Below are 26327 nucleotides of genomic sequence, written 5' to 3'. Positions count from 1 at the left end.
ATGATGAAGGGGTTTTCAACATCAAAGAGTACTGAAACCCCCCCTCCCCCCCCCAAAATAACTTCTGTCACTTACTTTGCACCATTTAATTAGTAGGCGTCTTTCAAACACTTAATGACCTTCCTAAAACCTGTTCTTCGTAGTTTTTCCAACAACAAGCTGCCTGATAACTTCACGATACTTTATTTTCAAAGGACTGCTGAGGAAATGTCACATTACTGCTGCTGCAGAACAGGTTTCAGACTGAATTTGGTGCATCAGAGAGCCTCCTCCGCCTCACCTTACTCTCTGTCAGCTCTGCCACCGCAAGACTAAAGAGTTCACTTTTTTTCAGCACGGAAGTCCCTTGTACACACAAGCGCCGCCGACTCCTAAGCAACTAGTGATTTCAGCTAAGGCAAACCCAGACTTCCAAAGCAGGCAGAGTCGGGCGGAGGCCTGAGTAGAAATAGCCCTCAGTCATAAACATCCTCCTGAAGGGCCAGTAGTGGCAGCTCATCAGAGAGGCTGTTTATCCCTCATGTCGGCTACAGAAGTGGCACGCTTGCGACGCAAATATTTTCTTTACCAATGCAAACAGTTGTAATAAAACGTTTTTTAAAGTCCTAATTTAAAGTGCCTTGCAAAAGTATTCATGTCTATTTAACGTTTCTGTCTTTTGTTATTTCATCCATCCATCCATCCATTTTCTGCCGTTTATCCGGGGTCGGGTCGCGGGGGCAGCAGCTTCAGAAGGGAGGCCCAGACTTCCCTCTCCCCAGCCACTTCTTCCATCTCCTCCGGGGGAACCCCAAGACGTTCCCAGGCCAGTCGAGAGACATAGTCCCTCCAGCGTGTCCTGGGTCTTCCCCGAGGCCTCCTCCCGGTGGGACGTGCCCGGAACACCTCACCAGGGAGGCATCCAGGAGGCATCCTGACCAGATGCCCGAGCCACCTCAACTGGCTCCTCTCGACGTGGAGGAGCAGCGGCTCTACTGAGTCCCTCCAGGATGACCGAGCTTTTCATCCTATCTCTAAGGGAGAGCCCAGCCACCCTTCGGAGGAAACCCATTTCGGCCGCTTGTATCCAGGATCTAATATGATCTTTCGTTATTTCTTATTTCCATATTTACATTTTCTAAATTTATATTGTTAGTTAGCTTGTATGGTGTTTTCTACGTCATACTGTTTCATTCTGTTGTTTTCCTGTTTCTGTTACTCATTTTTTTACTGTCCACTTTCTGTCATGACAACTTTCCCACTTGTGCAACAAAAAGAGTTATTTTATCTTATGTTACAACCACAAACTTCAATGTATTTTAATTCAATTTTAAGGTATAGACTAACAAAAAGCACTGCATAATGATCAAGTGGAATGTAAATTGTGTTATCACTAATGAACAAACTGGACCAAGCGGCAGAGTAACAAGTCAGGGTTTAAAACAACACCTGAAGCTTTTGACATCTCACAGAAAAAGATGCCCACAAAGAAACATGGTGGTGGCAGCATCATACTATGGAGATACTTTTCTACAGCTGTTACAAAAAAATAGGTCAGCGCTGATAACTGGGCATTTTTTTTAAATCTTGTGATGAGAATTTTATTTATTGTTGTCTTAATAAATTTCAATTCATGATACTGAGGGAGGGATTAGTAAAATATATTTTTTTCTGTTTGTACCACAAGAGCATCAATAAATATCAGTAAATGTAAAACTATGATTAAATGCAGTGATTGTGTGAGGTCTACTAATATAAATCACATTTCTTTACGGCGTCCTGAAGAGGCCATTTTTCAAATAGAGATGTTTTCGAGAACAGTATTTGTGTTTGTGGTGCTATGAATGCTGTAGCATGAAGTCAAGCCATACAGTTAACTAAAAATAAAGTAATAGTATATATATATATATATATATATATATATATATATATATATATATATATATATATATATATATATATATATTTTTTTTTTTTTTTTTTTTTTTTTATTTTATTTATTTATTTTTTTTTATTTTATTATTTTACCATAAGATTTACAAAAAACAAAAATCACACAGATTTGTGGTTGTAATATCATAACATGTGAAAGTTCAAGAAGCATGAACATGTTTGCACGATTATCCATGTTTACTTTGAAACTATCTACCGCTGGCGCTTCAATGTAGTGATGATGGAAAACAGAAGCGCCTGCCAGCCAACTAAGCATCGCTCCATTCAGGCCTGCTCCATTTAAATTCATACGGTGTCCCAACTTCGCTGTAGCTGCATCTTAACACAAAAGGGTCCCCTTGCAGACAGGAAGGAGCTTGCAGCTGCAGGATGCATCTGTTGTTGGCCCAGAGGAAGGATGCGGAGCACGCTTCATTCAGAAGACATGCAGGGGTTCAAGAGAGAGATACACTCTGTGACACATACAGAGGTCTTTCAACACCACATCCCATACCAAGGTTGAGCACAACGCCACAAGCGTGGTTGCACAACCCACAAAAGATGTCAAATTCAATTCACTTGTTGTGCAACATTGGTCATTACATTAAGGAACCCAGTTTGTCTCCATGGAGGCGACTTATTCAGTCTGCCAATGTTAAGTTTGAGAGGCCGAACAAACAGGAGCAAAAACAAGAAATAAAAACACATAATCAGATCACAACATGTTGTATGATTCAACCCTGACATGAAAAGAAATGAAAAACTCATAATAATCTCGTTACTGTAAACAACAGGAACCGTAACTCAGTTGCATGGCAAAGCGAGAGGAGAGGGGGGGCGGCGAGCTCATAGGAAACGCTCAGCAGTATTCTCTGAAGCTTCCACTCTACAGCTGTATGCATGTACACCCAATGAGGTTAAGGGTTAGGCACAAGCGTGGCTCTACAGGACATGGCAAGTTCCTGAGCTGAAATATCAGAGATCTGCCTGGAAATGAGCTCAGAGCTTCCTCTGCAAACATTTTTTATTTTTTTTTGTTTCATTTTGTTTTTCCTTTAAAACTAACTCAACTCATTGTGCATTCATGTCAACGTGCAGCAGCGATGTTTGTCTTTGTTTCTAAAAGGAAAATGAGGGGGAAAAAGAAAAACAGCTTGTAAAGAGGAAACCAAGCAGTGTTATTGTTCTGCTTGCAAATCTGATCAAAAGACGTGAAACTCATTTTCCGCTGCGAGATCAAACTACAATCCAATACAAAACTATTGGGAAAGGTGCCTTTTAGTTTATTATGCAAGTTATTCATAAATCACATGAATACTTAAATAATTCTGCATTTCGCTAAAAAAAAAAAGAAAGAAAAAAGAGCAAGTGATTCTATTTTTAAAACCCCAGCCTGTAATTGATTCTATGTCAGGCTGGCAATTTCAGCGCTCTGATTTCAAGGCTGCGGTAAAATACGGTCTTATTTTCTCCTCCAAACCAAAGTGTCCGACCGCAACATTCTGTCAGCGCCGCCGGACCAACTGACAGGGCTTTCGGTCTGTCACACGCCTCAAAAATCTGCCTTCCTTCTGCCTGCATCGGTGAGATTTTACTCAGATTTGTTTCTCTCGCTCGCAGCTCAGAGCTGTGCAACTGCAAAAACCCATTTTGCCTACAAGAAATTATCGATCCATCTGAGCTTGCAGTGCAGCACTATCTAACTAACAATCTGAAATTTTCCTTACAGCCAACAGAACTCTACAGCACAAGTCAGGCATTGTAACAGAGAAGTCTCCCAACTGTACCTGACATTCAGCTGTTCGCTCCACCCTCTGAGAGGCTCACAAGTGGAAAACAGCAGGTTGAAAACAAACTGACAGCTCTCCAGGTAGCAGACGACCGGTCTCAGTCACACGTCCTCTCTGGCATCTCTCTCTCTCTGATGATCTGTGAGGTAATCCGTCTCTGCCTGCCGATCAAACTACAGCAGGTGGCAGTCTCTGCATTATTAGCGTGTCCTTACAAAAGCGGGTCCTTCACTCAGGACAGATCCCAGCAGCAAGTGTTTAGAGGTTTAGATGTGCAAAGGTATGCTCTGCTTGTTGGTTGTCTGTTACTTTTTTGAACGCATCCCCTATGCACGAGGTGCAAAGCTGCTAGTGCATGACCGGGTGTGTGTGTGTGTGTGTGTTTGTGTGCAGGGGTGTGCGTGCGTGTGCGTGTGTGTAAGGAGAGGATGTGGAGGCGGGTCCAGAGAGGCTTACTCATCAACCAGTTCACCACTGGAGCCCCCGCCTGGCAGCGCTGCACCTTTCAAACACATGGCTGATCTTTTCACATAGGAATGAACCGTAACCGTTACAGTCGACCCTCTCTGACCCAGCGTAGCACAAACTCTGACAACTACTAACAACTGCGCACAGATGACATCACGCAAGCCTGATTCACTGCAAAGCTCTAATTACTCCATTCATTAGCAGTTAACACACGGCATGCTGAAGGCAAACAAGGCTAACAGCTGAGCAAATACTTGGATTAAAGCCTGAGCTTCAGCTGCAAACGGCTGTCTGACGTACTGCCTGTAATTACAACCCCAGCATCTCAGACCGCTTCTCCATGCAAATACGCAGACGAAAACCACACGCCGGACGACATGCAGTGCCTTGCATGCCTTTTCCACATTTTCCTACATCACAACCACAAACAAAACTGGTTCTATTGGGATTGTTTGCATGCGACACACGTTGCAAAGAGGGGGAAAAAAAAGGGCACATGATTTCAGTTTTGTTTACAAATAAAAATCTGTAAGGTGTGGTTTATAAAGCTTATGACTGTAGCTTCCCGTTTTGATTTGTAGAATCTTCTTTAGCTCTTTTGGTAGATGTGTCTATCATATTTGAACATCTAGAGACAAAACGTTTAGCCCATTCAACAGATTACTGGAGAGCCTGCAAGCACAGCATTTTTTTAATGTCTTGGCAACAATTTCCAACAGCATTTGGGTCTGGACTTCTGAACCGTTCTCATCTTCGCATTTCTTATTTTTATCCTTCACCACAATGTCTCCACAACTTTCTCTCCATTGCTAAAATCCAGAAAAAGTATTTAGCTGGCCGTCTTATGGGCATGAAGAGAATTACTCCATTGCGCTTGAGTTATAAAAACCTACAAAAAAAAAAAATTCCATCCAAGCTTTAATATGCAACTGCAACATATATGAAGGATAACCATTGGATACAATCTGTAGCTCTATTGATTTCATTTTGGGGAACCAGATCAAAGGAGGGTTGCATTCAAATGCACACCGACATTTTTCAGATTTTTGTCAATTTGAATACCATGTATCCTTTTCCTTCCAACTCACAGTTATTCACTAAAAATTGCATTTAATCCAAATTAAACATGTTGAAGTTTGAGACTGTGAAACAAAAAAGTGAAGAAGAGAAAGTAAAAGGGCATGGATGCTTTCACAATACAACAACATCATATTTACTCCACTGACATGCAGCCTGTCAGAATAAATTCATACAAACACAACCAGCAATCCATAATCTATCATAAGATAGAGCGCAGGAGTCAGTTTTGAGATATGGATGCAGAAATCTACTGCTGCCACACCTGTTCCTTCCTTCCTGCAAGAGCTGCGAGCCAAGACTCTGAAGTTCTTGCAACACCATTAAAAGTGAAACCAGGCACTCCCATTGCCTGAAAAAAAACCTCAGTACCAGAATGAATCTGTTGGAGGAAAGAGAATTGATAAGCAGAGTTTCATTCATGTGAAGGCTTATATAATAGCAAAACTGAAAAGCAAAGACGTCGCAAAAATAACCTGAGTGCAATGAAATACAGCTGCATGAAATGAGTGTTCTGACAGCTTCACTTCCTTCCTCGCTTGAAAAAAATTATGAAATAAAAGACGGATGTTCTTTGACAGATTAAGTAAAACATCCTCTCTGTTTAATGTCCCAAACGGAAAACCTGCACAAGCCCTACATATCACCTGACATGAGCTAAATATCTCTCCGTCCTGGTCTGTGTCATACTCACAAAAAAAAAAACAAAAAAAACAAGTGTGTTTAGTAGGCCACAGTGTAACAGGAAAAGGAGGCAATAACACAGGAAAGTGTTTTCACCTGTTACAAAAGTTCAGCTCTCAGCTGCCAAACAAAACATTATACCACTGATGGTTTCACGGTTGCATCATTATTCTTCAAGGACAGAGGAGTTGAAATCAAAACACAAAATCACTCCGCAGCTCCAGGGAGGAGCGAATGAGAATCACAGAGATGCAAAAGTACATGTTGATGGGAAATAAACTGTTCTCCCAAGTGCTTTAATGAAATGTGACACCTTGTGGTGGAAATAACCCACTGCATTGCACAAAGCCTGCTACTCGGATATTTGCTCTGACAAAATTATTTTTGTCCAATCAAGGATTTTTAAATTCATTTAGGTATAGCTTAGCATACAGGAAGGAAAATGGATCAGTTCAAACAAACATTTCTGGGACAGAACCCAGTACATCCAACTCAGTCTCCAGTCGGTTACAGCTGTGTTTTAGCTTCTTCCCCCCACCCACTTTTTAATGTGCTGCAAGAGATCCTCCCAAACTTTGATTTAAACTTCTCCCCCGCTTTATTGTTGATGTGTTCCTTGATTTTCTTGATGCTGTTTGTTCTCTAATGTTCTCTAACAAACCTCCAAGGCCTTTACAGCACAGCTTTATTTATACTGAGATTAAATTACACACAGTGGACTCTATTTCATTCTGAAATCAATAAGTTACACTTGATCCTGCCGTCAGCGTAAAGAGCTCTGAATGCGAGCAACACTTTTCCAGACTCTTATTTGGAAAAAAAAACGTTGAAAAGCATGTTCAAGGGGTATAAATACTTTTTTTTTTCAAGCCACTGTAATAATTGCCATTACCAAGGAAGCCATGGCAGCATTTTCCAAATGAAAAATCTTCCACTTCTTTGTGCTCCATCTGTGAGAACTACATTTCCTCTTGTAGGTCTCTTATCAAGATAAACGAAATGTTTTTGAGCCCAATCATTTATTTCCCAGCTGTTCACTCTCTGGGGAGTGTCTTGTGCTCAATTTTGATTAATGGCGATGTTCACGGTTTGATCTGAGCTCACACACTGACAAGCGCCAGTTTATGTCTTCTGTCCCCCGGGGGAACATAGGGTAAAGTGATATGCCCAGAGCTCAGAGACAGAGAACGGTCCCAGCTGGATGGGGCCCCCAGTACAATACATCAAAGAGCATCATGTGCTTTGTCTTACTTCAACTAGGGTCTTTCTCATACCTACAGTGTCATATTTTGATGAAAAATATCTTTCCAATCTTTAAGCTAATAAAGACACTGTAGTACAGTTATAATAAAAATGAATTTTGTGTGCTCTGAAACCAAAAATGTATTTTTTTTTAAGGTTCTAGTTACTTTCAGGTAATTAATTTGGTGCAATCGTTTATCAAATATTTTACTGCTTTCATGTAATTCACTGGTCTACGTGGTTATGAAAATCATTGCAAGTTGTCTCCCTGTTTGATGAAAATAGAAGCTCCTATTTATCTATAAACCATTTGCACATGGTCCAAGCATTTCCAACTCAGACTTTCATCAAGCTATGATGCCCAGATGCAATGCACAATACAGTTAGAGCATTGAGAGCAGAGTGGGGGATGCCAAGCACATGCTTCCATCAGCCTGAAAAGAAATACTTCGTAGAATGAAAAACACGCTAAAGAACTGTAGTATTCGTGAAACACAAGCCAGGCGTATAAGCGTAGAGGTTACGGCGATTCTGTTTAAGCCCAAAACATCAAAAAACAGGGGGAAAATCCCAACTTTTAAGGCTGCCATTGCAACAAGAGCACGGTAAACTTTAAAGCGACTCACCATTTCAGCAGCTCTCAGTCGGTGGAAAAGCGTCCAGACGAAACATAGTTTCTTCCGAAGCTTATAAAACTATACAGGTTTTGCTTTTTTACCAGCGAAAGACAAACAAACAACGGCTTATTAAGTTTGTTTTTTTTCTGTCCTATCTGGAGAATTTCACGGAAAAGATTTTGCTTGCGAACTCTGACACACGGCGCATGCGCGAGTAGTGGTTATCCACAGATGCTCCATCAGCGAGTCAAAATAAGAACACAGAAACCTTGCATAGGGAGGCACAGAAATATGAGAAACATTAGCTGCTTCCTGTTTGATTACACTCCCACTGAAGTGACTGAGGACGACATAGTGTTTCTCTTATTTTATATCTCCTATCTCTTGTTTTCATCTCCTATCTTAATATGGACACTTGTCTTTCAAGCTAACAAATGGCGTTCACATGAACTAAATGCACATATTTCCACCAGTCAAGTTATGTTTATACTCCCAGATAAAGACAAATTTATCAGGTACTCTCGCTGGCCACTTTATTAGGTACACCTTACAAAACCCCCTTTACCTTCATAGATGGGTTAATTAAATTCAAAAGGATTTTATTTACACCAAAGGGAAAATAAATGTTCTCATGTCATGCACGTATTTTCAAAGAGTCATTGCTGCTGTGGACTAAGAGGATCTCAAGCAGCAGTCAACATTACATCGTTTCTGAAGTAGCTTCTGACTCAAAATGATTGCTGTTTGTTTCATGATCATGCTAACAGCTCAATTTTCAAGCAGCAGAAACAGTATTCCACAGTAACATGTCCTGGATGACATGATCAGTTGTTGGTAAGCACTGCTAAACCACCTCATTTATCTTTGCTGCTCCTCTATCTGGCCAGATAGTAGGAAAGCTGGGCAGGATACGATCCTTCAACGTCTTTGGGATTGGGTGTCGTAGATTGCTTACTTTTTTTTTAGCTTTTGAGATGCTAACTGGCTGCTCCCTGTTATAAAAATAACAATTAATTCTTCACAGAATATATTCATCAAGGAGTTGAAAACATTACAGACAGATTTTGATCCATATTGACACAGTAGCATCTCGCAGTATGGATTTATATGCTGTACATCTATGTTGCAAATCCACAATTCCACTACATCCCAAGCCATGTCATTCGATTGAGATTTGGTTACTTTGGAGGCTCTAGGCAACAGTTAACTCATTGTCATGTTCATTTTGAGATGTTTTGAGCTCTGTGACAACACTCATTATCAAGCTTGAAGTGTGGTACCCACCACACCCATACTGTGGTGGGTATGGTCACCAACAATACTCAGGCAGCCTGTGGTGTTTAAACAAACTCAGCTGGTACTAGGAGGAACCTTTTTCAGTGACTCCTCAATATAAACACCAGGACATGACTCCCATAATTTCAGGGTGAGCCAAGGAAATAAGCAAATCGTGCGCAGCCAATCAGGGCTCCTCATTGGTCAGGGGTCTCCAAAACAACCTGGACTTAACACAACACATTGGCAAATATGGGGACACGGGTATGAACCTGAAAATATCTAATGTTACTTTAAAAGAATCCTAACTTGAAAGATAATGTACTTCCTGTTGTTGCTTTTACAGCTTAGAGCAGTTTGAGACCAGAAAATATCTTCAACTCATAATTTATGTAAAGAACAAGTTGGAAATAAGCGGCAACTCTCCCTGGTCGTTCCCACCCTGCATTGGCTTCTGAGCTCAAGAAAGCTTTATTGAAATCTAAATTAAATAGAAATGTTTGAAATTAGCATTTTTATAAATCTAATGAATTTAATAAATAGTGTGAAGTGACTGATATTGTAGTCAGGCCAAACATACAATTGTAACATGCAGTTTATTGCAGTATTGTACTAGTGAACTATAAAATAAGTTGTGCTTTGCAAGATTCAAAGCTGATAAAGATAAGGTAGGTCAGTGGTACAAGTGGCTGCAAGGCTAAACAGCAGCCACTTGGGGACACAGCCACTTGTGTCCCCAGACCAGCTTCTGTGTAATGTGTATTCTAGTTAGTCACGGGAGCTAGAAAAATAATTCAAACGTCCCTATCAAATAAATGTTTTTACATTAATATGCTACAGCTCCAAGTAAGACACTCTCTTTTATTACATAGGCTTTTTACTGCAAAATGACATAAATATAAACTGATTAGATGAGTCTTTTGACAGTTCTGACCAGATTTCCCCATAGCATGACTCAACCACTGCTATGTCACACTGTGGGAAGGTTGTTTGCAGTAATGTCCATGCGAGCCAAATGTTCCGGTTTGGTCTCATGTGACCTAAGCACCTACAACCAGGTGTGTAGCTGTGCGATATTCTTAGGGTTTCTAGATGTTGGATTGAAAATATAAGCAGCTAATTTGAAATTCTAATAGATTATCAGTTATATTGTATTACTGTATTGTAATATTCTACCTAACTTTATTTTTTTTAGGACTGATTTCACAGCTGATAAATGTTTATACCCCTGCATAAAAACCTGAGACCGCAATGAATCATTTTAAAACTTTTTCCACCTTGAATGTGACATATCTTCAGTGTTATTTGTTCAAAAATAGAACTAGAAAGTCACAAAACTATGGTTGCATTATTGTGGGCAACTTTGTGAAGGCAATGTTCTGAAAGGATCTAGCATAGCAGTTTCAAAAGGGTTCTTGAACTTTTTAAATCCTCTGTAAGTATGCTTAAGGTCTACTAGGTCAGGAATATTTAACAAATGTCGGTCATTCCTTTAGTAAAAAAATAAATAAATACATGTTAGCTATTATGTGAGTCATTATAATATGCACAGTGACCTGATTGTTCTAAGATGCTATTTAATAGACTGTAGCATCATGGGGAAAGCTAAGCTTAGCTGAAAACAAATAACTGAAACAAACAATTCATGAATGGGGAGTTGGGTTGCCATCCTGGTGTAATGTAAATCTACACCCTAGTTTCAAATATTTTGCAGCCTTTAACTGTTTTTTTTCCCCTCTCTCTCTTCTTTTCGCGATTGCCACCTACATTAAAAAAAAATCTCATATTTCCTTATCCTTGAACCTGCTGAAGAAAGACATCTCTCCAACATGATCACCATTACCATTCAGGGTGATGTGCAAAGTCAGCTTTGGCAAAAAAGAATTAGTCCTAGAATGGAGAGTCAGGCCTGACACAAACAAAACCGATGCGCATCGCGTCAACTGCGCAGCCCAAGCCGCCTCATTACCACCTGAATGGCTGATGAGCTGTCAGGCAACAAGTCTTGAGGACGCATGTCAATTTCCTTTAATGTTCTCGGCAACTTGTTAAACATGAAAGTGGGTGGGTGACCGTATATAAGACACCCCTAATCTGCTCGGTGGAGGAATCTCTCTTGTCTCAGACTGACCGACATCATGCGCTCATTGGAAGCTCTGGGCGTCGCGCTGCACGCATCGCTTCTGGTGTTGCTGGCGCACGGTAAATACAGAGACGGACTCATTATGAGGTCTCTGCAGAGGTACTCTCTGACGGAAAGATCCACGGGACACCACCTGCCAACCTATATGATGCATCTGTACAGGAATTTCAGGTCGAACTTCTCTGGGCCTTTGGATAACTTGGAGCAGGACGCGGCGAAGCGAGCGGACACAGTGAAGAGCTTGATATCGAAAAGTAAGATCTGGTTTACTGCTTTGATTTAGATTAAATTAGACCAGTTTGAGCTGGGGAATTTATACTATTATAAACAAATGGGTGAAAATGTCTGCGTGCATTTCATTTGTCTACCCTCCCGTGGCACTTAAAGACCCTCTGAGATGTTAAGTTTTTTTTTCCCTTCTTCTTCTTCTTGCCAGACGACTTCAGAGGCTTCAATACACATTCCCGCTCAGGGGGTGAATAAGCAACCAAGGATAAGCGTGTGAAAAGACCGGTTTTCTTCTTAATTCTCAAAGCAAACCTCTTTTTTTCTTCTTTAAATAGGTGATGTTGATTTGTGGTACCTCGCCAGACATCCCCCTATACAAATCTCTTGTTAATGTCAAATCAACAACTTCCCTTAGTTCTTTTTTCACACTTGGCCTGATTAGATTAGAACTCGGGATTTAATGGTGTGGCACCAGAAGCCCAGCTGCTGAATCCAATTTCACAGCTCTACTATATTTGCTTGACTGGGGATATGCAGGGAGCCGCAGGACGAGCACAGACGTGCTAAATGATTGGTTTTGGCTGCTCGTTTGGTTTGAGTGGATTAATAACAAGCATGGATTGGATTTTTGATCAATGGAGAACAATGCAAATAACAATGTAAAGGTTAAACATCTTTTTTTTCTTTTTTGAAAGGCTTAATCTTACAATCAGAGGTGTTCATTGAATCATAATGACTCTCATTAGCAGGGTACACTTTACTGAAAAGTATATATTATGTAACATAACATTATATGACAAATATTTCAGAATGAAATTCAGTTTATTCAAATCTATTTATTGTAATTTAATTATAAATCAAATAGTTGACAATTGTAAAATACTGTGAAAAATAGAAGCAAAAGAAGAGACTGAGGTTTTTGTTTTAGAATACAAAATATTATACTTTTAAAATGCCTTTTTGTTTTTGTTGAAAAATTAGGCAATAATAAATCATTTTAAAACTTATTCCACAAATAATGTAACGCCCACTTGAATTGCCACTTAGTACAATTTAAGTCAAAAGCAACAAATACATGAAGGATGGAGGAAAGCAAAAATAGCAGAACAAGGTGCATCGGTCCAGTGTGCATAGTCTTAAAGTGATTGGTATTGTGGCTGATATATGTTTATTCTTACTTGAATTGCATAATATATGGTGTATTATATGTTAAATTTGCTTCAAAATGATTCTTTATGGTCAGTCCAGTCTTCTTTTTGAAGACTGGACTTAAAAAATTTAAATTGTGTTTGCTTTCCTTGACATATTTTCGAAAAATAAAATATTAGGAAACAACACAGAAAGGCAATTTTGTCTTGTACACCTCAACATGTGTTTTTCAAACATCAACAATTGCTACTGGGAAATTTAAAGGTTTTCTCACCAATCGTAACCCCAAAATTCAAAATGGCTGCTGATTTTTTTTCAATGTGGCGAATAAAAAAATATTTGCACTTTTAATGGTACGTGTCTCTTTAAATCAGCCATACAAGCAGCAATGCACAAGCCATGTTGATGAATGTGTTTGAATTCATAAAATGTGATTAAATAGACTGGCTAGCTATAAAACGGCAAAGTTGTTATGTTGGTTGTTTTTTTCTTATTTGTTGAATTTTTGTACATTTTCAAAAATACAGTCTTTTATCTCCTACTGATGCTAACTGACTCATCTGATGTTATATAAATGATTTTATACTCTGATTCTGCCCTGTGTTATCAATTGGGAAACTTATGGCTTTGTCACTTTGTTGTTTTTCAGGTCTGACTTACAGACATGGACGCTGGGTGGCAACCTTTGACCTTCACGTGTTACGGACTGACAAGCACATCCAGGCTGCAGAACTGAGAATCCGACTTCCTCCACCACAAAATTCTCCCAACGTCTCTGTGGAAGTGTATCACCTGCATCATGAGCCAGTGGGACTGCTCAATGAATCATCACTGGTCACTTCGTCACACAGCTGGAAGGTGTACAACATGACAAACCCACTGTTGGGGTGGCTCAGGCAGAAAGAGGCTTCAAAAAGCCGAAGCAAAAGAATATCAAGGCGTATGAAAACCTTAGAGAAGAAGAGAGGTCTCCCTCTTCAGCCTGTTTTCGAGATGAGTGGTCAGGCCTTGCTGGTCGTCTTCTCCCACACGGGGTTTGATGAAAGCTCAAGGGCTAAAGCCAGTCTGTTGCATACAGCTGAGCAATCCAAGTTCTTGTCCCCTGCTGAAATCAAAAGGTTCCTCTGGCCGAAGAGGCGTAGGAGCAAACGGGGCCAGAGAGAACAAACAGCGAGAAGCCCGCAGGTGTTCATGAGAGGGGGCGAAAAATCCCTCTGCCACAGAGTGGACCTGTACATCGACTTCAATCAAATCGGCTGGGGTTCCTGGATCGTCTTTCCCAAAAGATACAATGCTTACCGATGTGAAGGTTCCTGTCCTGGTCCTTTGGGAGAGAGCCTGAATCCAACAAATCATGCTTACATGCAGGTAAGTGGCGCCACGAGATTTATTTATTTATTTATTATCGACCACTGTTTGTTTTCTGCATTAAGACATTTTAAAAAGGTTGATTTTGCTTGCTGAGCTACACAAATCAATATAAACTCAATCAGTTTACCCAAAGCTAATCAATCTATTAGTTGAAGTACATTCACAGTAAATTTGTTCTTTTGTTGACCTGGTTTCACCAGCTTCTCTATGAAAAGGAGATAACAATTAATCACTGACACATTGTAGCTATTGATAGGCACAGGCCCCTGTAATCTTACTTGGATAAGAGGACAGTGGATGGATTGTAGGAGTGTAGTTCCAATTCTCTTAGAAAAGCTCAAAAATGCAAATGTGTCAAACTAGTTAACAGTTCAAAGGTTGAATATTTTTTGCATATTGTGTTTTGGGCTTCTGATCAAGTGGCAGAGAGAAAATCTATCTTGTTTACAAAAATGTGTAAAAAAAGGGAAAAAAAAAGTGAAGAAATTGTGGTTATGGAAAATCATCTGCAAAATTTGAACTTGAACTCCCTAGAGTCTCCTGAAACATTACCATCCGGAACGAGCGGTGCTACCGTGTTGCGCACCAACCAAAATGAGCCCGCTGAGCATGCTGTACTACGAGAACAGAGAGATGCTCCTTCGACACCACGAAGACATGATTGTGGATGAGTGCGGCTGCCAGTGAACACCACAACCAAGGACTCGATTGGTTTGCAGAGTGGCAGGAAGGCACAGACATGTTGTAAAAACGCAACGCGATTCCTGGAAAACAGAAAAGAAAACACTTAGCCTTTGGGGGGGAAAAAGCTCTTCGATATTTGTGACTGTGCACTGTTAAGACTGCATCCTATCCATCTTTGTAATTGTGACCTAAATTTATGATGTGGGTGCCAGTTTTTAAGGAGGACAATGTTATTTTAAGACGTACCGAATGCATACTCTAAATGTTGTTTGTTATTACCTCGCAACCTATCAGTAATGTAAATATGAAATTGAATTATTAAATATCCCTGCACTGCTTGTACTGTTCTTTGCTGTTACTGTAAATTAATGTATATTTATTGTAAATATTAAAAATGTATTTATGTTGATTTTGTATTTTGAATAGGTTTTGTATCGCTTATTAATATCGGGCATGTCTTTACAGTCTCATGATATAAGATATTTCTGTGTAATTGAGTTTGATGCTTCTTTCTTTTTTTTCTGAAAGTCAGCTTTTCTTTTTACTTACAAATACTTTTATTGTAGAAAGCCTTTAAAACATGATGATATTCAGTGTTTTAGATGCACCTGTACGTCATGCTCATATCAGCGAATATGCAAGCCACAGAAAGAGCTGACTCTCCAAACTGGATGCCTCTAGTTTTAGAGAGCTTCAGCCATCCACTGACTCACACTGAGTACATTCCAGCACCATGCAAAATGAACCATTGTGTATCTGTGTGTATGAGAGGAGTATCCAGCAATCCTGTAAAGTAGCTATAATGACGCCAAACTAGAAATCTATTCTTTTACAACCAGGGAACTCATTGTTTTCAAATCCTTTGAAAAGTAAACAAAGTGATAGGAAACTTGCTGGAGTGATTATCATGGTAAACTGGCAGTAGTTGTCCTGGACTCAGAGGTAAGTCAACATTTCGCTTTTTGATTTCACACAAAATGTGAAGAAAACAATCCAGAGTTTTGCATTTGTGTTTTTCAGTAATTAGAGTTACATTTTTTAAAGTTAAATTGGTAACTTTTAAACTTTGAAGAATAAAAATGAATATAAGTTTTCAGATACTCATATGCGGATTAAGGCATAGTCCCCTAAAACATTGACATGTGGTCAAGACTGGGGAAGCTTACATCCAGTGTAAAAGTGTCAATTATCGCCTGCATACTAATATTATTGTTTAAATTAAATTAATAATATTTAATTAAATTTGGCGAATACAAAATTACAGGTTACAAAATTTAGGCGAATAATATTCATAATATTTTTAAACAAATTTAAAAATTAATTTCGCTGACTTGACTTTGTGCAGTTGCGTAAAAGTGTAGCGCAATACCGACTCTCGTGAACATCCTGGTTAATTAGCTGTTAGCTCTTAGCTTTAGCTCACAACTAAAACAGCTTCCGTTTATCTGTTTATATCACCTACTGAGAAAATGACTAACGCTCTAAGATCGTTGTAATAGTTTTTTATAATAAACAGTCCTTTATTCATGCCAACTAGCTTCTTCTATTGAGCTAAAAATATACCCGGCCGTAGCTAATGTTAGCCACCAGTGACAGCTGACAGTTTCTGTTACACATACTGCCTGGTTGATTGGGTGAGTAGCTTCCTATTTGTATTTTAGTCCTGAAATAATCCCTTTAAATATATTGAATGCAGGTCTATCTAAAAGAGCAGATTTGTGGTTGACATAAAGTGTTTGGATTATTAAACAAAGAAGAGAACTTGGTCTCTAGTGTGGCGAATGTGCTGTATTTTGTGTGTTATAGAGATTGTGCAGTCACTGGTTGAAATTTTATGACCAGAAGTGCAAAACAAACATCATGACAACACTGCTCAGGTGACTTTATGGTGTTTGTTGAGTAGTTAGTTTTTTATTTGAAAAGAACAAGCAGTGTAGAATCACAGGAATTGTTGCCTAAAAACCTAAAAGCAAAATAACACACATATCATTTTCAGACTCATTACAAATACAAACACTTGGTTGCACTGAAATTATCTGCTGTATATGAGCTAACTGAGGTTTACTGTGTGTGTGATCTCACTTCTTGTGGTCAGATAAATCTGTGACATAAGAAATTTGATATAGGTTTCTTCTATTTGAGCACAATATAATATACTGTACAATATATTGTAGAGTACCTTAAGAAGCCTCACAATATTTCTTTAGATCATTGTATGCATTTTCATGATCATCAATAATAACAAAAATATTGCTTCTGTCTTAAGTTTGAATTAAAAATGGCAGAGGCAGTTGCAAATGTGGCCCGGAGGATTAATGCAACAGTAGAGGAAGGCAAAGACAGTCTGGGTAAGGCAAACCTTATGAATTCTCTGTCTCTTCTTTATTCTTCTCAACTTTTCAATTTGAAAACATGTTAGTGAATAACAGATTTGTTCTTGAAGCTATTTCTAGTTATACCAGTAGATGGAGGCAGAGGCTTGAGTTTAGTGTTCCTTAGATCGCATAGTGTCTTTACTGTTAGATATACAGTGTTTTTTGATCTTAGTCCTTAATAATCTTATGCTTATGTTCTCCTTCACTGCAGACCTATCAAACTGCCAGCTCATTTCCTTCCCAGATGGTGTGTTCAAGGTCCTCAGGACTGTCTCAGAAAACATCCGCATTGTCACGTTGGCTGATAATAAAATGAAGGCCATTTCAAGCAAATTCTTTTCAACTTTTACCCAGCTCAGAGGTAGAGACAAACATGCATCACTCTGCTCTTTCAGTCATTCATACAGTATCAAAAATGAGGCTGTTGTTTTCACGTTGTTTGCACCACAAATGTCCACTGAAGGTTTTTTACACTTTGACAGACATACAGACAACATCTCTCCATTTATTCGTATTTTGAAATGCCTTGTAGAACTTGACCTGCAGGGCAACATTTTCACCAAGCTGCCAGATGAGGTTGGAGAAGTGGAACATTTGACCAGCATCAATTTAGCTAATAACAGCTTTTCCATCTTCCCTGAGAAGCTCACTGAAATAGCCACACTGGAGAGGATTGACCTTGAGGGAAACAGCATCACTGGTAATAACATGCTTAAGCATGTTGTGTGGAAAAATTGACTGTTCTTTTACGGTATTGTTAACTTTAAACCTATACTTTTTTTTTTTCTAAAACTTTCCCCACCAGAATTACCTTTGGAAAAGTTGTCTGCCATGCCAGCTCTCAAGTGGCTCAACATAAAGTCCAATCCTTTGAGCTCCAGCATTCAGTCTGCCCTCCAATCTCCTTACAATTTTGAGATTTTATTAACAACAGAATAATGGAATATGTCACATATATTCTTACAGACTGTTTGGTGTGTGCCTTTAACTAATAAGGTTGAATGCATTTGGGAACCTTAAAGGGGCAGTATTAAGTAAAATCTACTTTTTTGAGTTGTACATTATCTTGTTCCCTCGTCATAAACATAGCTGGAATGTTACTTTGATTCTTTCATGCATGTTGAAGAACTTGTTTCATCTCCCATGGCAGCCATTATGGGTGCAGAAACATTTGGTCTCACCAAGCTTCCTTTTCCATGGATCTCCTCCTCTGAGCAGTGGTTTCCAAGTCAGGCTTCTACCTCACAGAGTGCCACCACTCAGCTCCTCCAGACTAGCAGCAGCAGAAATTAGCAAACCCTTGTTGGAACTGCGCATCTGCTGAGCTTATCATACAAGCAGCTTCTCAGTGAAATGCTGGTAAAAAGCCTTCTTAAAGGCTTAATGGAGGAATGTTGTGATGGCAGAAAGAGCAGGAGCTTCTTAAAGAGACAGAGGCCAATTTCAAGGCGTTAAATTGCAAAGTCAAATTTCTAAGTCGTGTTTGATCATAACAACTGAAGGTAACATAATTATTTGATATTACTATAAATTAGCACTATGTCTCTGGAAAATAAGTAATACTGCCCCTTTAAAAAGGTTTCAAGAAAGAATTGTGTTTCACAAGAAAAAGAGACGTATCTATAAAGACGAGTTTTCAACCCTGCAACCTCTGCTTTTGGAGAGTGTAGTGTCTGATCATACAGGAGGACCTTTTGGGAACTGATCAAGAGGAACAATCGGGACAAAAGACATTGAGTTTGTAAAACAAGTATAATCAATGGACTCCAGATGCATTAGCAGACACACTGCTGCCAAGACCTAAACATGCCTATATCTGGAACATCGATATGTGATAATGTTTACTTTGGGGAGTATGTATTGGCCCAGGCCCTATAAAAGGGGTGCTGTCCAGCAATTGGGGGGACTTCACCATGATTGGGCCAATAATTTGTCATGATTCAATGGTGCTGACCTGGACTGCAGTTTATAATAAAACTTTGCTGTTCAACCAAAGTCCAGCCTGCAGAGTCTTATTCCAGAAGCATCACCACACCATCATCTTGTATGCCACAAGCTCTTGGTATACAGGTGAACACTTAGATTTGTAAAAACTTGGTTTTTACTTATTTGCTACATTTTTAATGCAAAATAAAACTTTATGAAATGGTTATTTTCCTCATATTTGTGAATGTCACCTTTTCTGCTCTGATTGCACAAATGATTTTGGTGGCACCAGCCAATGAGGAGACATGACAATCCCAGGAGAAAACCTGTTAAATGTGGCAAACTACTTGGGACTGGGATAGAGGTTTAGTTTTCCATAACGAACAAGTACATCTCTGCATTGCAGTTAAGTAGAATAGTGTCTATATTACTGTATGTATGTAATGTTTACATATGTAATAAATTAGATGCATTTTAAGCAGAAAAACCTTTTGCGTAAGTGACTTACCCGGTAAAAAAAAAACTACTAGTAATTATACAGTGCTTATTTTAAGAAAGATTTACTTTGTCCCCCATGAAGGTGTTTCACTAAAACTAAAAAGGTAAGAAGTCACCGTGGTAACAGCACCTATTCCTGTCTTGTTAATCGGTTTATAGCTTACGCCAGCCGGCTCCGTCTGTGTCTTTCTGTAAATAGTTATTAAGAGTCACAGCTTGAAAGAATGAAATGCACGACAAGCAGATTTCTGGCAAAGAAAGTTGAATCTTTGCTGGAATGTCTCAGAATGCACACGTCAGCCGTAGAGGGGGATTAACTCCTGATTATTATTCACAACTCTGACTCTCAGTTAGATGGGTGCTGCACAATGAGAGGTTTAAAAGCAGGACCATACAAAAAATTCAGTTTATTGTAGCTCTGATATTTGGCTTTTGGATCTTTCATACAGGAACCCTCTTGCAAGTAGCTGTGGGTGTTACTAATCATTGCGCATGTCCACTCTCCTGTCCTTGTGAATCTGAAGCTGCTTAATCTTGCTGAACAAGTGAACAGAGCACAGAGAGAGAGATTTAAACCAACATGAGCTTTACCATCGAAGAGAGGGGGAGGCCGAACACCCAGGACTACAGAGTCTTTTTCAGTAAGCTTGGAGTTTTTGGTTTAATCTATTTCAACCTATAGATCAAACCTAACCCGTTTTTAACTTAAGATTTTTCTTTAAGAGCTGTGGAAAGATCCCTTTGTGTTTTGTTTCTCACAGATATAAGAGATCATTTTTATTTTGCTCATTTTATAGAAAACGCAGACGGCAAATACATCTCTCCTTTTCATGACGTGCCCATCTATGCAAATGAAGCAGACGTGAGTATTGTGTTGGTTTCAAACCACCAAGTATTTTACTAACTTAAAGGGTCAACTAAAATCGTAACAATAACTCAAGTTTTTTTAGGGAAAAGAGGTACAAGACAAAACAGCATGTAAAACATTTCTTTAAACTAAAAATTGCTTATATATGCAGTTTATTTCACTTTCCAAGTGATACTTTTTCTCAAATAAACCCCAGTAGAACTTCATATATTTTAGATGCGCATTTTTTTTAGGAAATGTTATGTAGATTTAATATTATAATTGCCCCAATTAAAGTGAGAGATTTCATCAAGTTAACAAAATTGTTCTCACATTCCTTTACAGAACATTTTTCATGCTATTGTGGAAGTCCCAAGATGGACAAATGCAAAGATGGAGGTATATATTGCTTAATTTTGTATAGTTTTTCCACTTTAGTTAACTTATTTGTGATTCTCCAGTTAACTTCTATCCCAGGTCTGTCCAATTCATTTTAAAATAATCTAATTTAACTGAGCAATTAAGCTGAACAATTGCATATATTCCGCTTAATCCAAATTGTAAATACTATATGCAATGTAAAAGAGATTCTTAGCATGTCTCTAATGCCAGTGACTGGGAGAGAGGACAAGAAGGAAACAGAAAATAAAATAGCACTGGCTAATGACTTCGTCTAGGAAAGAGACAATACTAAATATAAATGCTCTAATCCAGGAGAGTCCTCTATGAGAAAGGTAAGTAATAAAAGGATGCACGTTATTAGCACCAACCAAGAAAGACACACGATTGAACAAAGAATCACTAGGCAAGAAATGCCTTCCATGGGAAAGAAAAATATGATTACACAGAATTAATTGCAGGAATAGATCTGTAAGCACCTGAATTCAGGTGAGAGGTATAGCTAAATACAGAATACAGAAGCATTGAACCAAGGGGAAAGAAAAACTTGCATGCACAAAGTCAATGGCAATATAATCTCTATTTATGACTCTGTCCAGGAAAGAGGTACAGCAAAACACCAGGTCAGACATATTTTCCATAGAAAGAAGGAACAAAAAGAAGAGTCATTGTGTGTACTGGGACAATTATTCAAATTTTTTTAATGAATGCAGTCATTTACTTTTTTTCTTTCTTTTTTTTGTGCTTTGTGCTTAAATTTTTCAGATAGCCACAAAGGATCCTCTTAATCCACTAAAGCAGGATGTGAAGAAGGGGAACCTTCGTTATGTAGCCAATGTGTTTCCCCACAAAGGTTATATCTGGAATTATGGGGCTATTCCACAGGCAAGTCTTTATCTACCTTCATGTATTCAAACAACAGAAAATCTGTTTCAATTTCCCACGTCTTTTTTTTTTTTATCAGACATGGGAGGATCCTGGCCACAAGGACAGCGACACAGGATGCTGTGGGGACAACGATCCGATTGACATCTGTGATATTGGAAACAAGGTAGTGAAAGCTGCTGGAGAGGCTCCTATAGATCCAATAGTTAGCAGCCTTTCTTAGAAATGTGACTGGCACTTTCAGGTGTGCTCCCGGGGAGAAGTAATCAAAGTGAAGGTGCTGGGAACCCTGGCTTTGATCGATGAGGGTGAAACCGACTGGAAGGTCATTGTGATCAATACTGAGGACCCAGAAGCCGGAGACTTTAACAGTAGGAGTAACCTGCTTTAGATGTTTACTGGAATATGATACATACTTTATGCTTTTTTTTTTTTTTTTTTTGATGGGTTGCAGATATTGATGACGTGAAGCGGCTTAAGCCCGGCTACCTGGAAGCTACTGTTGATTGGTTCAGACGATACAAGGTTCCCGATGGCAAACCTGAAAATCAGTTTGCTTTCAATGGCGACTTCAAAGACAGGGTATGCAGCTTAGCTTTTTGTGTCTCACTCTGTTTGAAGGTAGCAGACAAGTACCGTATTTTCCGCATTATAAGGTGCACCTACAAACCTTCAATTTCCTCAAAAGCCGACAGTGCGCCTTATAATCCGGTGCGCCTTATATATGGACCAATATTGAGCCACAACAGGTCTAGCAACTACGGTAAGCAGCCCGACTTCATTTTCCGCCATAGAAGAAGAAACGCGCTGTGCATGCTGGCAGTGGCGGAGCCAGAGGGGGGCCAGGGGGGCCAGTGCCATCTCTGTGTCATCTCTGTGCGTAAAGTTGAAACTGTCTGCGCACCAAGTGTCAGCTGTGCGCTTCATCACAGTCTGGACAGAAACCAGCGAACTGCTCTCTGTTCTTATCAAGACGAGGGTGAAGAGGGAATCTGACATATTAACTCAGTTAAGTTTTTACTGGTTTTGTTTTTAAAACACCATTAACGTAAGCAGTGTAACTATATATTGTATATTTGACGTTTGTCATCTCATGTGGGATTGATTGGAGCGTAACGGTGGAGCATTTATGCGCATTTATTGCCCAGCGCACTGCGCTTGTTTCTGCCTAACGGATCTGCACTTTAATTTCTTTCCTCTCTCAACAATCAGCTGTTATTCCTCTACATAAACTACAATAAGTAGATCACATTCTCTTTAGGTTTTCTCTGTGTGCTCCAAACTCATTAAATGTAAACTCATTAGAAGCCCGAGCACCATCAAATAATTCTGGTCCGACCCGAACTATTGTTACCTGTCAAATTACCTGTCAAAGCAGAGCTTCCTAACCAAGGTGTCCATAACTCTTCAACACGCTGTCAGCTCCCAGTCAGAAAGACGCATTTAGATCAGTGTCCATGAGATGATATTCAGAAAGGATCTTTTATTTGATTGATTTTAGTTTCCTCTGCAATGAAGACTTTACTCTTTACGTAAAGTCTATCATGTCTCCATGTGCGCCAGTCAAAATTTTTAATTATAACATGTCAAATGACAGAGGGGCTTAAAAAATAACCAAATATTCAGTTTGATTATTTTATATATATATATATATATATATATATATATATATATATATATATATATATATATATATATATATATATATATATATGTGCACACACACATTTAAAATTTTGCCCCCCCCAGAGGTAGTCCTGGCTCCCCCTTGGCCCCCCAACTTTAAAAGTCTAGCTCCGCCACTGCATGCTGGGATAGTTGTCAGAACGCTGGTTTGTTAATAAAGTTTGATAATACATTTAAAGCCAGGGGGGTTAGGGGAGGTAGGGGGGGAGAGACAGAGACTGCGGTGGCAGCATGTCGGTTGGTCTGTGTTACCCAGAAAGGAGTTGGGCACAATATCGCAACACCGTGAATGAAACAATAACTGGCGCAGCCTACTATATAAAGCACTCGGGGACCACTTCTTTACAAATGTGGATGTGTAATAATAGAGTACGGAACAAATTGGCAACCCAAACTTTAGCGTCTATTCTATGCGCCTTATAATGTGGTGCGCCTTATATATGAAAAAAGTTGTAAAAAAGGTCGTTCATTGAAGGTGCTCCTTATAGTACGGAAAATACGGTAATATGGGATTCCATGTTATGCTGTGTTTGTGTTTGCTATTTGGTTGTCAATTTTCTGTAAGGCTTATAGAAATGTCTTGTTTTTTAGGAATTTGCGATACAAACTGTGAAGAGTACACATGAGTTTTGGAAAGCACTGATATCTAAGAAGAGCAGTGCTGGCGAGTTAAACTGGTAAATGTCATTTCATTTGTGTTCCTCAATGCAAACAGTAAATAATGTATAATCAAACATTATAAAGGTTTTGTTTGTTTGTTTTTAAATACTTCCTTCCTTACATTCAAATATGTATGAGATTTGCACGAAAGAACAAAAGATTTACAAAGATAAAAGATGGATATGATCTAGTAATTTACATAGACATAGTAATTTATTCTATACTCATTTTCTTTTTACGTTGTGAGAAGTACAGAATATGACTTGTTAGAAAGTTTGCATATTTTTTATTTACCTAGATTTTGAAGTTCTGCATAAATAGTTTTTTTGTGTCTTTTTATTTATCACTATCCTTATTTATTCCTGTCTGAAATGAATAAATTAAAGAGACCCACCTTCATAATGCATTATTAAGGCTAAGGCAGAGAGATATGGGTAAAATGCTGTAATCATAAATCAGTGTGAAAAATTCTTTCCTCTGTGTTTACGCAGCATGAACACCAGTGTTTCTGACAGTCCCTTCTGCTGCTCTGCTGCAGATGCTGAAGCTGTTGTTAAGTCTGTAAGTTCGTCTAACTTTCCAATATCCCAGCTTAGAGAGTTATTACCATTCCTTCCTTAAGCCTAGCAAAGATGACAAAAAGACAGCGCATAGGTCGGAGTGAAAAATCAGAGGCTTATTATCAATCGCCAAAGAAAAGGAAATATGACTGAAGAAGCTTTCCTTTTACTGCTTTGGGAGTAGAAGAGTGCCTCTTATTTTTTCAGATGTAGCATTTATAATCCTTTCCAAACTTTTATGAAATAAAAAAATTGACTCCCCGTCTTTGTGTAATACACATTAAACATTTGCAGTTCCTTTAAAGGTATCCAGGAAACATAGATGTTTTCAGCTTCTTGAAAATGTCCTAGTAGTTGTCAGTGTCCTAGTCAGATAAAACTAGACCAACACTAAGCATTAAGGTCAATATATGAAGTTTGAGATTTTTCAAGTATGTATACCGCTGCAAGAAAACTGTATGCTAAAAAATTCCTTTTTTAAAATAACTTTCACAGGCATGTGCTTTTGGAACTGAAGAACCCATTCCAAATTCAGGTATATGTTTTTCTTTTTTTGGGGGGTGCAACAAAACTGTGTTATCATCAATTTAACATTCTCAGAGATTGTACTAATTGTGATCATGTTTTTGCTTTTTTCAGTTGATAAATGGTTCTACTATGAAAAGTGAGAACGTGAACCCACACCAGGAACTTGAAGAGAATCCTTCTTCCTCCATAAATTCATGATCAAGTTTGGATGATTAAATCTAAACCAACTCTGAGCCTCTTTGTTCCACTGTGCTTTGTGAATGTTAATCCCAGCTGAGTAAAATTATATTCCTGTGAAAACATCCTCATACTTCTTTCATTCTTTTGTGAACAACAGTCCTTGAAACAGACATGATAAATTCCCTAATAAACAACTGTATTTCTTTGTATATTTATTTATTTATATACCATGCTTATTTTGTAAGGTTATTGCATTCTTGCTGTGTTCTAATGCACTGAACATGGATCTAATGCTATAATTTTATCATGGAATTATAAAATTATACTAAATATGGCAAAAGATACATGTCTATTCATTTAAAGGCTTTATCCAAATCGTTTTTTTCCCAGTTTATAATGACTCTGTTGCATCTTTGTACTTCTTATAAATTCTTTTATTGTTGTCGTTCCATTTCTATTAAATATGACGGCTATATGGTGTGGCTGTAAAGGAGAAGACCCTGTCGAATGTGTTTACAGAGAGTTGTAGTAGTTTAAAGTACGGTTAGCTTGTAAAACAATTTCCCCGATATTAAGGGGAAACTGTTTAATCCATTACTATTCAGCAATTGCAAACCTATCAAGACTCTACTGATGGGATAAGCCAGTAGAAATCTTATGAGCCAAAAGTGAACTGTCTGATCTACATACAAAACTTTTGGCAGATGACTAACTCTGCCCTTCACAATGAACACCTAATTTCGTCAATGAAACATGGCAGTGAAAGCATCATGGTGTGGGGATTCTTTTCTTCAGTAGAGAGTATAAGAAACATCATGAGAGTTAATGGGAAGATGGTTGTAAATGCTGGGTAATTCTGGAAGAAAGCCTTTCAGGAATAATGTATCCCTTTCCTTTCACTTCACAGTCATTCCCTGCTTTCTGTTTTCTGCCAACTAAACTTCCCAAATATTTTCTTATGGTTTATGATGGTAACATAAACCATATGTTACAATCCATATTGTAATATATACACCATAAACCATACATTTATGGTTTATGCATTTTATTATATATTGTATACTATTTCACAAAACAACTTAAATAATTTACTTGTACAATTTTCCCAATAACCCAAAAAACATTTCCACTTTATCCTAAGTAA

General features: G+C 38.6%; 4 protein-coding genes across 7 annotated transcripts in view; 3 read left to right on the top strand and 1 right to left on the bottom strand.

Moving 5' to 3' along the window:
- Positions 1-7933, bottom strand: part of pald1a (phosphatase domain containing paladin 1a) — a 46704-nt gene extending 38771 nt beyond the window's left edge. For 2 of the 3 annotated variants that reach the window (XM_008436914.3, XM_008436915.3), the window contains exon 1: positions 3699-4500. The gene's annotated coding sequence lies outside the window, so the exon portion shown is untranslated. Of the gene's footprint in view, positions 1-3698; positions 4501-7798 lie in introns of those variants that run through there. The other variant, XM_008436913.3, reaches the window with a different exon arrangement.
- Positions 7934-8377: 444 nt separating this feature from the next.
- On the top strand, positions 8378-15062 carry ndr2 (nodal-related 2). Its single transcript, XM_008436907.3, has 3 exons — positions 8378-11461; positions 13234-13952; positions 14490-15062. Exons 1-3 carry the CDS (start codon positions 11203-11205, stop codon positions 14640-14642), a joined length of 1131 nt encoding a protein of 376 aa, XP_008435129.1. The 5' UTR covers positions 8378-11202; the 3' UTR covers positions 14643-15062.
- A 308-nt stretch (positions 15063-15370) lies between these two features.
- lrrc20 (leucine rich repeat containing 20) lies at positions 15371-19009 on the top strand. Of its 2 annotated transcripts, none has more exons than XM_008436905.3 (5): positions 15371-15581; positions 16906-16987; positions 17226-17375; positions 17547-17714; positions 17820-19009. In XM_008436905.3, the coding sequence occupies exons 2-5, from the start codon at positions 16918-16920 to the stop codon at positions 17951-17953; spliced, it is 522 nt and encodes a 173-aa protein (XP_008435127.1). In that variant the 5' UTR covers positions 15371-15581; positions 16906-16917; the 3' UTR covers positions 17954-19009. The 2 variants fall into 2 exon arrangements, with proteins under 2 accessions (XP_008435127.1, XP_008435128.1); XM_008436906.3 differs by lacking the exon at positions 15371-15581 and adding an exon at positions 15996-16273.
- Positions 17258-25392, top strand: ppa1a (inorganic pyrophosphatase 1a). The gene is made up of 12 exons (XM_008436904.3): positions 17258-17375; positions 19963-20079; positions 20236-20300; positions 20631-20684; positions 21450-21569; positions 21649-21735; positions 21814-21940; positions 22024-22151; positions 23847-23932; positions 24407-24476; positions 24971-25010; positions 25115-25392. Exons 2-12 carry the CDS (start codon positions 20019-20021, stop codon positions 25141-25143), a joined length of 867 nt encoding a protein of 288 aa, XP_008435126.1. The 5' UTR covers positions 17258-17375; positions 19963-20018; the 3' UTR covers positions 25144-25392.
- Positions 25393-26327: the final 935 nt, after the last annotated feature.

This window comes from Poecilia reticulata, chromosome 19 (genome assembly GCF_904066995.2).
Source record: "Poecilia reticulata chromosome 19, P_reticulata-male-v2, whole genome shotgun sequence".
Classification (NCBI taxonomy): domain Eukaryota; kingdom Metazoa; phylum Chordata; class Actinopteri; order Cyprinodontiformes; family Poeciliidae; genus Poecilia; species Poecilia reticulata.
The sequence above is the reverse complement of the archived record's forward strand: the minus strand, read 5'-3'. Positions and strand labels throughout refer to the sequence as shown.

What these genes read in the sequence shown, in the direction of transcription:
- ndr2 (XM_008436907.3), top strand. Translation starts at nt 11,203, where the DNA reads ATGCGCTCATTGGAAGCTCTGGGCGTCGCGCTGCACGCATCGCTTCTG. An exon ending in GAAGAGCTTGATATCGAAAA is followed by an intron (nt 11,462 to 13,233) that starts GTAAGATCTGGT and finishes GTTGTTTTTCAG; the next exon opens with GTCTGACTTACAGACATGGA. An exon ending in CAAATCATGCTTACATGCAG is followed by an intron (nt 13,953 to 14,489) that starts GTAAGTGGCGCC and finishes TGAACTCCCTAG; the next exon opens with AGTCTCCTGAAACATTACCA.
- lrrc20 (XM_008436905.3), top strand. Translation starts at nt 16,918, where the DNA reads ATGGCAGAGGCAGTTGCAAATGTGGCCCGGAGGATTAATGCAACAGTA. An exon ending in GGAAGGCAAAGACAGTCTGG is followed by an intron (nt 16,988 to 17,225) that starts GTAAGGCAAACC and finishes CCTTCACTGCAG; the next exon opens with ACCTATCAAACTGCCAGCTC. An exon ending in TGAGGGAAACAGCATCACTG is followed by an intron (nt 17,715 to 17,819) that starts GTAATAACATGC and finishes TTTCCCCACCAG; the next exon opens with AATTACCTTTGGAAAAGTTG.
- ppa1a (XM_008436904.3), top strand. Translation starts at nt 20,019, where the DNA reads ATGAGCTTTACCATCGAAGAGAGGGGGAGGCCGAACACCCAGGACTAC. An exon ending in GGACTACAGAGTCTTTTTCA is followed by an intron (nt 20,080 to 20,235) that starts GTAAGCTTGGAG and finishes CTCATTTTATAG; the next exon opens with AAAACGCAGACGGCAAATAC. An exon ending in ATGGCGACTTCAAAGACAGG is followed by an intron (nt 22,152 to 23,846) that starts GTATGCAGCTTA and finishes CTTGTTTTTTAG; the next exon opens with GAATTTGCGATACAAACTGT.